At 37.2% G+C, this 12,996-nt stretch overlaps 1 protein-coding gene across 6 annotated transcripts in view; it reads left to right on the top strand.

Annotated features, from left to right (window-relative positions):
• LOC123715550 (brain tumor protein) overlaps window positions 1–12,554 on the top strand; it is a 222,658-nt gene extending 210,104 nt beyond the window's left edge. For 4 of the 6 annotated variants that reach the window (XM_045670686.1, XM_045670669.1, XM_045670678.1 and 1 more), the window contains 2 exons: window positions 281–335; window positions 6,675–12,554. In XM_045670686.1, coding sequence (XP_045526642.1) covers window positions 325–335; window positions 6,675–9,231 — 2,568 coding nt within the window. In that variant the 5' untranslated portion in view covers window positions 281–324 and the 3' untranslated portion in view covers window positions 9,232–12,554. The remainder of the gene's footprint in view (window positions 1–280; window positions 336–6,674) is intronic. The other 2 variants (XM_045670704.1, XM_045670660.1) reach the window with 1 other exon arrangement.
• The last annotated feature ends 442 nt before the right edge of the window (window positions 12,555–12,996 follow it).

Below are 12,996 nucleotides of genomic sequence, written 5' to 3'. Positions count from 1 at the left end.
GTCATATTTTCCTCGCGTCGTCAGCCCTGATGCTCACACTGGTTTCTTTCGGCTCTATTAATTTTCTCCGCCGTCCTTTAATGAGTACTTCAAAGTCTCGAGTGTTCCGCGTTTTTATTAGCCTCTTACTGATAACCTGCCAAAGAGACATTTAATTAAGTCAGTTATTGGCGTTTTCCAGCGTAGGTTCTTAATTTTAAAAAAGATATGTGACATATTCCTTAAAATCTAAGAACCCTCTTATCATTCAAGTACTTATAATTATTATTTTTTGTTTCAGGTGAGTATCGTGACTCGGAGAACACAATATCCAAATGTTGAAGAATGATTTACGAGTAAGTCTCAATTACAATTGACGCTGTATTTGTCGGTATAAGGTGCCTGACGGTATACAAGCCTTATATATTACATACCTCCTTATATACTTTCATTATCTTGCGATTCCCACTTATTATTTCCGATTACGGCCTCGTTCGAATTGTAAAGTCCTTCGTTTAGCGACATGCTTAGCCACCCATAGCCACCCATAGCCACCCATAGCCAACTTTTATACTAATCATTTAATATTCAAGTTGCAAAATGTATTTAAACTAGAAACAAACGGCAACTCAGATTATCCGCTATAGAAAATAATTTATTAAAGCGACTTTGAAAACATTTCTCGGATTGGAATACAAAATTTATAATTCTTTATCTTCTGATTTATTCTGTGCCTCGTTACGAAACCCTTTTGAGCCTATTTCCACTTGGAATATTCATTTCTGAATTACATCTATTCAAGCTTATCAAGACAAATAAAGTTGCTTTATTGTTGTTCCAATTCGCGACGCTTTAATATACATTTTCAGACTGAAGTTTTCGCGCAAACTACGTTCACGTTGAAGTAAATGTTAAGATAAATCCCTTTAACAGTAATTAAACGTTAAACAGAACCGACTCCAAAATATCACAGCTCTATTATAATTTAAAGCTGTTTACGTCGAAATTGATTTGTGTCCCAATTAATGTACTATCAATCCAATTATTTGTCCCTTTAAAATTTACCATTGATTAGTTAATTTTATTCAGTCAATTCGAGATCAAAGTGTTTGTAGAGCGAAGTAAATCAAAGCAAATACGTACTAATTGGATAATAAACATTTTGAATTCGACATTGTCTGATTCGTTAACGAATTAACAGCGCGGATAGACCGCTGAGGAAGACAAGGGAGGGCTTAATTAAGGGTAGGTACATGTCGCAAATTTACTCATTATAATTGAATGGCCAAGACTAATCCTGACACCTGACGAAGGCTGCAAAGACAGTCAACCTCTCACTTAAGTAACGCCTTGTATCTGAAACGGAATAATTCTTTTGTCTGAAGCACATCGCGTGATTGAGTAACTGCTAATGTGAAACCGCCTCAATAATTTGAAACACTAAATCTGCTTTACACACTGAGTAAACAGTTTCAATCGTTCAATTGATGATATAGGCTTGCTTTAAAATGCATGAAGTGGTACCCGTTCAAATAGATCTTGTGTATTGCATGAGGATCCAAGGGTCTATCAATCCCGGTCTCTATTGACTCGATCTCTATGTAATAAATACTGATTATTCACCACGATGTCTGGACTAACCGTCCGCCGAATTTCGATTTGATATATACCTATATATGAACCTTTTGAATGGAAACTTCAATCATTACAGCTCGGATCTGATATTTTCTGGTTCGTATACCAATTATGCTGCCAGGCACACAGCGGTCATGTTGGAGGTATTGTATTCGATTCTCGTTGAAACAATTGCTTCTGGTTGGGAATAATATCAGGTACTGGTCTAAAATGAAATTATCCATTGAGAGGAACTATTCGTATTACAGCATTCTATAATCAGCAGTATGATTAAACATTATGTCATTATAGGAAGAATTGTCATCAAAACATAATAATTTAATAAACAATCATGATTGTTATATGATGCCGACCAATTTGTATGCAAAGCTAAAACGCTCTTGTCACGTGACCAACAAATAGTAGTGTTTTCTATATTAATATTGTTTCCGAAACGTGAGTCACGCTACGACTTTATGGCGCTTGTCTATTTAGGTGACTGGAAATGAAATCGTATCAAAAAGTGATTCGGTAACTGCGATTTAAGTAAAATAGGTGTCACTATTTTGATGGATCATCAAATAATATAAAAGCAAGATGGGAGATTGATATAATTTTGACAGTAAGATATGGCCCGAACTAAGTTTTAATACCGTGTCAGGGAATTATGCTAAACTCCCAACCCTGAGTTTCATACATTATTTATTTACTTGGGAAGATTTGCATTACGACGCTTATTGAACAAGTTTCAAATTTCGCCATTCAATATTAAAGATTAAGCGATGTCAAAGGAATATTTTTGTAACAGATTTTTCATAGAAAAACCGGAGCTCATTTGATTGGAGGGAAGTTTTTATAAAATAAGGGGTGTCGACTTAATTATCAACAGGGATGATATCCAAGGCAATCTTTTTGAAGTATTTCTTCGGGAAATTAGTTCCATAGTATACTTAACTTAACTTAACGAGCGCGTTGATCAGCCGTTATGTACTTTAATTATTACACCGTCTTGGCTTGTAAGACCCGGATTCGAATCATACGTGAAACAACCGACATGGCATTGGGTACGCAGTACTTTTTGCATTCACGTCTAAACATATAAAATAAAATGTGTGACTGTTTCAGTAAACATGATAAAGCTTTTAGTGCTAACTATGATAACTGGTTGAGCTCTTACGATGTCGTCCGTGGTGTCATTAATTTTCGTGGGAATTCCTAATACAAGAAGACAAAGTAATGTTTTTAGTATCATTAATATATGAACTTTCACATCGGCGTATGTACTTAAGGTAAATAAGAACATCGGTTTTGACAGAAGGCGTTTATGGCACACGTCTTATCTTAACGCCAGCGGTTTTTGTGAATGCGAACTTCCCGCCATGATGACTCCGTATGAATATGTAATTTACAGCTTAACTTTGTGCGACGAGATGAATTCTATTATCTAATATTGTGCTTTTTATTTTGTCTGTTAATGCCCCATCAAATAAAAAGTGTTCGCTTGTGGTAACAATACGTTTTGGCATCTTTCAAGACCTTGCATTCCAATGCCTATTTAGTCAAACTTTAGCTTATCGCTAGTTATTTTAGAAAATAACTAATGATTGCGAATTAGTACACGTAATAATGGCAATTCCGCCTGACGCCTATTGGATGACCACAATGCTTAAAACTCGTCCACGCTATACCAATTTGACCCTTAAAGCAAATCAGCCAAAAGACCCATATTCCCGCGACGAATCGAGTGATTTACAATAGTTTGGAAAACCTTTTGGAGCTGTGTAATCTGCTTCGGAGCGATCGCAATTAATGGGAAACTGGAGTACTATTGCCGAAGATATAATTTCACAGGAATGGCCTCCCGTAACTAATAAATAGGTGACACGAGTAACTTTCAACTAATGTGTCGAACCGTTACCAAAGTTTTCGTCCTAATTACAAGCGGGAACGTTATCAATTAGAAAACTCAGTCGTTCATTAATTAATTAATTTTATGATATATACATAGATCAGTCGCAACGCGAAACAGAAATCTGGTCTTCAAAGTTCTTTTTTTAACGATACCAGGCTCGTCTCAATATATTCTTTATATACACTTTATAGCTTTCCTATTAGTTGCTCAGACGCTGCTGTAATTACCTTTTAAATTTCAAGATGTGGCCATATAAAATTTTGAGATATCTCCGAAGCTGTATTTCTTATTTCGCCGGCCCTCAAGGGAGAGGGTTGAAATTTAGAAATGCGGCATCTCCGCATTGGAGCTAAGGCATTTTGCTCGTGTATCTCCCTCGGGGAGAAAACTTCGCTTGACCAATGTCGGTAGTCTTCGAGGTTTCTGAAATTAACGCCATAAATAATATAGGACTCCGGATTTGGGCTGTTAACTCCAGCTTTGAGGATATAACGGATTTCATTAAGCGTGAGTGTTTTTATTTCACATGGAGTGTACTTTATATTTTTTCACTACAAACTTTTCACATTTATAACATCTTTAAGGCTTTGTAAGAGCAATTCCGGCATACAATGTCAAAGGCGTCGCAAGATTTCAGTAATAACAAATACATTGTTTGACACATACATTTCACAAATCGTAAAAGCAGTCCAATCTTGTATCTTATTCTCGAGGAGGTAAATCAGAATAGTATGCCAGTGAGCCAATTTAGCCGAGCGTTCGTATCGAGCTGGCAATTGTTGGGAATTGCGCCCTATTGTTGACGGGAAATCTTCGGAAAAGGTGTACCAAGTTTATTGATAGCTGGCAACTATTACTTTGCTGTGTATTCAATAATAAGTAAAATACTTGTTACATAGGTTCGGAATAATTGAGCTGGAACATAGCATTAGAGACATGTAAATTAAACGTATACTCGTATGCACGACTGTCATTCTATCACTAATGGCTGTTAGCTTTTGCTGTGTCAGGCATGAAGCTTTGTCTACGCAACGATGTATTATGCAACCTCTGCATACGGCCTCTTTGCACTGGAGAACCGCTTTGATACTGATAGTGATGGTCTTAAGGCATTTGTGTACGGATCTGATTTGATGAAACTATTCATTCAACGATCGATACAAACAGTGTATAAAGCTTATTTAAAGTAAAAGAGAGACTAACGAATTTTGATGATAGCTTTGGGTTTGTATTCCTCATCTGTTGGAAGGGATATATCTTACTATGGCATGGATGCGGATAAGTTCCAGAAAGGCGGAAGATTATAGGCACAGATTGAGATCCCTATATCACGTTGATGTATAACCGGTAAAGGAAGCTACATACAAACGGACAGTCATTATGTATGCGGCCGATCGCTCTGTCACGTCACGGGGGGACAGTAATCTATGACCGGTTGCAGCCCTAGCCGAAATTCCTCTGACCAAGCTAGGGTTGACAAATCAATGCTTTTAATAATAATCAAAAAACAATATGTTGTATCGTTGAAAGTTACGAAAAACCATATTTTTTGGCAATTTCTTATCTTGTGTATAAAGTATGTTTATAATAGAAATAACAACTACCTCATGAAGTAATGGTGTAAACTTAAAAGACGAGCTGTTAAGAAATAAAATAATCGTTTATCTATACAAATATCTTTGTCTAAGGAAATCCATGTGCATGCTTTAAGGAATGATATGATACAATTAAAAGAACTGTACAACCCTATAGAAGTCGATTGAGCTCCAACTTGTACCTATGGAAATATATAGCACCGTGATATACGCTTGGTTGCTTGTCGACAGTACTATACGAGTATATGGGCATCCTTACATTTATGTATATGCTATTTTGTTAATCGTTTGTTATAATAATTAGTTTTTATTGCTATTGAATTTCAGTTCTTACGACATTTGCAAAGGAGTGCGTAAGGGCGCCTCTGAACTTCCGTAAGACTTAATCTGTAGTCTGGGCAAGGATTTAGCTTTATACAGGGTTATTGTTGGTAGAGCTAAACAGTATTTGGGGAGGCCTATATATATTTCCAAACCCCAACTTATTCCTGAAGTCATGAAGGGAGGAAATTTTAAAGTAATTTTTTTACATAAACAGTTGGATATCTATCTCTACCAAAATATAATTTATATATATTCCATATAGCCATTAATAGCTTTTAGGTCGTTCACTTCGAACACGATAGTAGAGTAATATATGATATATATAAGTTGTAAAAGTATCAATTGTTTTCTATGATATCTTTAAAACCTTTGTATAAAACAAAAATTCAACTTGCAATTGTCAGGTCAGGATCTTTCGAAATAAGTTTGGGTTCGCGCCCCCCGAACATTAGTCATGTTGCAAGGCCATTCACCTTGCAAATATCGCCCCTTGCGAAATAACCACCCTCACCCTAATTCGATGAGTTTCCCCTCGCCGTTGCCATGGCCACGGACTCCCCTTCAAGTGCATAGGCACCTTAAACTGCACAAATGTTTTGTATTTACACATTTACTATCATCCTAACTAATCTTTTAACATAGCCTAATAAGTCTGGCAAGTTTTGAAACATAAATTATCATTAAACAGCCCGCAGTTTGCAGCCACCTGTAAGGTGCTTTATCTTAAAATTGAAATATAAAAGATAATCTCTTAAATTTATGGCGACGCTATAGCTTCACGCTGCGAGCAAACTGAACTTGCCTCTTAATACGCTAGTCTTAACTTTAATAAAAGGTGACCTTTTTATTATGACGGGACATATGAAACGAGCCTATTTGTTCGCATATAAAATCCAATTTATCCTAAATAAATACTTTGAGCCATTTCATGTATTCGCATAATATTCAGTAAACATACACTCAATATATCTATCGAATATAGCTTAAGAATACCCATTTGCGACGATGTACCATTTCCCCATCTGTTACGCCGCACGGTATCTTTTACGAGAAATTCAAACATCGCCATTTTCCTTAACGCGACACGGCTACGACTCCTAAATATAACTTATTTCCTCAGACTCTCTACGTATATTTTTAATAATTTTACCGTCCCGTATGCAATAGCAGTCATCAAATATCTTTAATTAGAATTATAAATAAAGTATATACTTTATTAGTTAGTTATATTGTTATTTTTGTAATTTCAGGGATGCCGGTGTCCTGAAGATGGCCTCACGCACCCCGTCCCTTGAGTCGCTGCCCGGTGCCAATTCTATAGGTTCGCTGGAGCGTGGCTCCTTATCACCACTGACCTTAAGCGGCTCCTCGCCTCCCGCGAGTGACTCCGCCGTATGTGATCTTCGCGAATTCGACGGTCTAGACACCACCTGTGCGATTTGCCGAGAAACATTCGTTGACCCTAAAGTTCTCAACTGCTTCCACACCTTCTGCAGAGGTTGTCTGGAGCGAGAACAAACTCACCCCGACAAAGTAACTTGCGTCACTTGCCGAGTGGATAGTCACCTGTCTCCAGCCGGTATACCTGGACTCCTCACAAACCTAGTGATTGCAGCAGCCGTCGAACAGGACGCTGATCTTCTGCCTACCGGACGTCAGACTAATTCGCCCACTGCGCCTTGTACTGGCTGCAAGTCTAAGGAATCCGACGCTGTAGCGCGCTGTGTAGATTGCGCTAACTTCCTGTGCCCCAATTGCGTCATGGCTCACCAATTCATGCATTGCTTTGAAGGTCATCGTGTGCTGGCCTTCACGGACCTAAAAGATGATAAAGGTCTTCTTAACTCGACGCTGTCGGCGAGCGGTGATAAAACCGCATTCTGCCCGAGACACAAAAATGATATTCTGAAATACTTTTGTCGCACTTGTTCTGTGCCAGTGTGCAAAGAATGTACTATTATCGAACATCCCGCGGCGCTTCACGACTGTGAACATTTGTCGGATGCGGGGCCTAAACAACTTGAACTCATGCAGCAAGCAGTTAATGAAGCTAAAACACGTGCAACAGAAATAAGACACGTTGTGAAGACGGTGGAACATGCTGCTGGTAAACTTCAAGTTCAATATCATAAAGCTCAAAATGAAATTAACGACACCTTCCAATTCTACCGCTCTATGCTAGAGGAGCGTAGACAGGAGTTACTGAAGGAACTTGAAAGTGTTTTCTCTACAAAACAAATTGCTCTCACTGTCGTGGGACAGAAAGCTCAAGAAACTGTAGACAAAATATATCAAACATGCGATTTCGTGGAAAGGTTAACAAAATGCGCCAACATCGCTGAAATATTGATGTTTAGAAAACTTTTAGATACTAAACTGCAATCTTTAATTAGCACAAACCCAGAACAAAGTGTACAAACAGCTTGCGAACTTGAATTTGTATCGAATTATCAAGCGATACAAGTCGGTGTAAGGAACACTTTCGGTTACGTTCGCTCTAGTTCTGAAGCGAACGTCGGTCCCACCAAACAACCACCAATTGCTCGTCCCACCAACGGTTCTCTGTTGAATGGCGGATCTTCATCAAGCAGCAGCAGCGTAAATGGAAGCTCAGGAAGCCTTAACGGTGGTATTCACCTACCGACCGGATTAAATGGTGTTTTAGACAGACCTTACTCGAATGGACTTCTCGGTCCTACGAGCCAATCAACATCTCCGTTTGATACGAATATTATCTCCAAACGTTTTACTAGTGGTAGCTCTCTGGGGCCTTTCTCCACTGCTATTGGAGACATCAACTTAAACGGTATAAACCCATACGAAAAATGGTCAAATGGAGGATGTGACACGCTGTTCCCTCCTGCCACATCGGACCCATATTCTCTTTCTGCTGCCGCTCATTCGGATCCAATTTTAGATTTGACCAACAAATTAATATCCACTGCTATATTCCCTCCAAAATCACAGATCAAACGTCAAAAGATGATATATCACTGTAAATTCGGTGAGTTCGGTGTGATGGAAGGCCAATTCACAGAACCAAGCGGAGTCGCTGTCAATGCTCAAAACGACATTATTGTCGCCGATACTAACAACCACCGAATTCAGATTTTCGACAAAGAGGGCCGCTTTAAGTTTCAATTTGGCGAGTGTGGCAAACGAGATGGACAGCTATTGTACCCTAATAGGGTGGCCGTTGTCCGAACCTCTGGAGATATTATCGTAACAGAAAGATCGCCGACTCACCAAATACAAATTTACAATCAGTATGGTCAATTTGTTCGAAAATTCGGTGCCAACATTCTTCAACACCCCCGCGGTGTCACCGTGGATAACAAAGGACGAATAGTCGTCGTAGAATGTAAAGTAATGCGTGTCATTATCTTTGACCAAGTAGGAAACGTTCTACAGAAATTTGGATGCTCAAAACATTTAGAATTCCCGAACGGCGTTGTGGTGAACGACAAACAAGAAATATTCATAAGTGACAACCGCGCGCATTGCGTCAAAGTCTTCAACTACGAAGGCATTTACTTACGACAGATCGGAGGAGAAGGAGTGACCAACTACCCGATAGGCGTGGGCATCAATGCCGCCGGCGAAATCTTAATCGCTGACAATCACAACAACTTCAACCTTACAATATTCACTCAAGACGGCCAGTTGGTATCGGCTTTAGAAAGTAAAGTAAAACACGCTCAATGCTTCGACGTAGCTCTCATGGACGACGGCTCGGTAGTGCTCGCGAGCAAAGATTACCGCCTCTATATTTACCGTTACGTGCAAGTGCCACCTATTGGCATGTGAACGTCCCGACCTCACTCAACCCCATCGCAGTCGGGAACTTCCGGCGACACTTAAAGCCAAAAATAAAAGTAAACGATTCTGGCCCTATGTGTCAATTTTTATTACAAAGTGACTGTTGAAGTGAAATATAAGAAATAACTACGTTTGCGGCTGTCTCGATGTGATCACTTTACCGATAGCCCTCCGCCGAGGCGAAGACGCCTACGTCGAGAGAGGCTCGATGCATTATGTACCTATATTTTAAACGAAACTGTAATGAGATTAGTTTTAGTATTGACATTGTTATATAAGTACCTAAGTGGAGTACAGAGATTATTCCGTTGGTTGGAGCCGAAAATATCGTACGATTCTCGACCCTTATCATTTTTGAACTATGAATAATATTTTTCCATATCCCACGTCGTTAAATTAGGGATGAATATTACGGGCGTTTGTATTATTTAGCCCATTTGTTGGACCAATATTTTAACTATTATTACTTAAAATTGTTAGGCGTTAAGCGAGTGATTTTATTGAATTAAGAGAGCATCGAGTGGTATTGTTGTTAGTTTTAAGGACATTCTTCGGCACAATGGCACTTCCTGTTTTGAATTAGCACTTATTCTGTGTCGATGGAAAAATAATTATGAATCTAATTAAGAAGTTGTTACATATTCTTAGGTAAGTGTTAAATGGAATTAAACTAAAATGGACAACCTTTAGTTACTACCCCCTTTTTATTGTAGTTACAAAAATTAGGGAAAGTGATGTTAGGGGTTTTATCAATGACAAAGTTGACTGCGGCGTCTCTTGAAGTACGTATAGATCAAAAGTTTGGTTGATACAACTGGAGATCTATCAGACATCACACGAGAAGTGAGTTGCGCCAGTCCTTGGAATGATAATAACTTAGAGTATTATAAAGCATTTGAGAATGGTTGTTTTTGATTTTGAGTATTGGAACACTGTTAGGACTACAGATATGACGTCATTACCGCCTAGTCACTGAGAGCCCACGGATCCATAAATTCCTCAATTTCGTTGTTTTTATTACAATTAGTAACATTTGGTTGATATAATATTATTCGTTTTTATACAAAACTTAAGTAGGTATTTTATATTAATTAAACACGGTAGTAACTAGTAGAGCACTTAGTGAAGGTTCGTTTCGCTAGATTTTTTGATTTAACTGTTTCGAGATTTTAACAGTGTGCCGCATTTTGTTGCTCACTGTAGTATTATAGCTTACTTGATATGTCTCACAAACCTGTTGATTCTAGTAAGATATTTTTTTATACGAAAACAACTTTATTTTTGTAGCATTATTAGTTTACGGTGCATGTGTAACGTTTATTTCTCTTATTTTATGAATATTACGCTATCGTTAGTACTACTTTACCGCGTGTTTGAGTGTGTTAGAGGAATTATTTTAGCTCGATTTTTCATTAGTTTTCATTTTTAGTTATATTTTTTTGTAGTTTGCTGAATATATGACAATAATCAGATCTGCCGCTTAATGTTTGATCTGAATAAGCCACTAGAGTAGGACTGGCACACCCGTAGAAGGATTGAAGCCACGCCACTATGACCTTTGCTCGTATCTCGCAATACCTGCTTTACATGTGCCATACAACCATGTTGTGATGTATTAAGTGATATTAAGTGTTGTTTGTAAATATATACCATAATATCTTTGTACCGAATTTTATACATAAGTTATCGAATTTTTTCACTACTATTTGTGCAAATTACTTGGTCAATAATGCAATGAATTGCTTAAAAAAGCTTTATGATTTTTACACTTATTTCGAACGAAAGACATTATTGTTCGCAAATTTGCATTAAAGTCTCTGAAAGGTTCTCGGGATTATTTAATTGTCTGCATTTAGCAGTCCACGGTGCTTTCAATTGAATCATATTTGACGTGGCTTCGATCTACCTCCATCAGATTCTGTCACTAGATTAGGCGAAATAGAGGTTTTGATCCATTCTTTAGAATCTAAATTGCAGTGATCGATCACCAATGATTTGACGTATAGCGTCTGTTCCTAGTAAATTATTCCGTTCTAAAGATGGCTTTCAGAATTTTATTTCTTTTAATCTACTGCACTCATTATGGTAAGCTTGATTTAAACCGGTAATGTTTCTTTTGTGATCAATGACAATTATGTCATCATTACGAGATCCAATAATTTGTTTAGAAACGATGAATAAAAGTCACACGAGAAACTATCGGTTTAAATAAATCTCTTAGGATTAGACCGGAACGTTCATTGATCGCGTTACCCACGAACGATCGGTCTTTGATAAAACATACGCTTTTACTTAATTAAAAATGATTCATCGTATTATATTTATATTAAGTACCTATAACTTAGTATATCGAAATTCTATGTAAGATTATGCAACTTATGACAACTGCTCCCGTTATCTATGTAATCCAGTTTTTATTATTTTTTGATTTTACAGTAATTATTTAGTTTTGTTTTTCAAGAGACGTGTTTTAAGTTTGTATTATTTTTGTTCACAAATGACTAAGTTTGTGGTTTAGCATAATATAACACAAAAAGATTTAAGAGTAAATCGCTCATTCTTAAAAATTGCATTTCTGAATCTTAGGACTGATTAAATTTGAAACATGTTTTGTCTTTAAATATATTTTGTCAATGTTTGTTGTTATAATTATTATATTTTTTTTAAGTATTTGTATAAACAATTGTTCTTTAAATTAATGTACGTCGTTTTGTTTTGAATTATTTTTGTTGTATACTTGCTTTTTTATAATAATACCAGTTCTTTGCAGTTTGACTGTGTGTTTTATTTTTGCTTTGCCCAAGTAGTGCTACTCAGTATTCCACCGTAGTCACCGCTGTGCTAGTCCATCTAACACAATGATGACTTTATCAAGTTTGTGCTATTGAATCCCCAAACACAACGTCTGTGCCTTACTAATAAAAATTCATAAACTTTGTCACGTTTCTCTCTTGCCGAGTTCGCTTCCAGCACTGTACCTTTAAATTTCAATCAATCTCAAATAAATTTAAAATACTGGGTTCTGTAGCACAAACGACCGGTTTTAGGAACCACGAGTGAGTTTTATAATTTGGGGTTCTTGTGTGTGTGTGGGTGTGTGTGTGTGCATTTTTATGAGAATTAATTTAATACAGTTGGTGTTGGGGAACAAACATTGGCATGAAATTAGTAAGTATTCATTTAGATTTTAACTACACAATTAGACGAGCACCATTTTTTGTTTTTTTTAGGATTTGCTGCACATTTGCCTTGCAACGTAAATTTAAATATGACGTTACTCATGTAGCATCTCAGTGCATTAGGCGGTAGATTCACTAGGAGTTCCGTATGACTAATGCCTATGGTGAAGTCTAACGTTAAAGCCAGACAGAGATTGTTTGATTCTTTCTCAGCACGTACTTAACCACTATTTCCAAGTCAATTACTCTAGGGAACATTTTACTAACTAGCACCTACTAGTACAGTAAGCACAGCTAGGCTTACGAAATTGTTTATAATTTTATACTCAGCTCACTTTAAGACTAAAATAAGACTTAACACATCAGCCATGTTATTTTCATATTTCTAGGCTCCACTCATCTGCTTTTTCCACTCGATTAATTCTCACACCTAAATCTTGTCAAACTATTTATTCCTGTTGTCTTAAAATATACATAAGTCATACAATATTCGGCTCGTACAATAGCCTTTCAGTCAGAATGTAAAAGTTTGACGTTAGTCTTCGATGATCATTGATGAAATTTCAAGCTTGAT

This window comes from Pieris brassicae, chromosome 1, assembly GCF_905147105.1.
Source record: "Pieris brassicae chromosome 1, ilPieBrab1.1, whole genome shotgun sequence".
In the NCBI taxonomy this organism is placed as follows: Eukaryota; Metazoa; Arthropoda; class Insecta; order Lepidoptera; family Pieridae; genus Pieris; species Pieris brassicae.
This window is presented reverse-complemented; position numbering and strand designations above follow the sequence as displayed.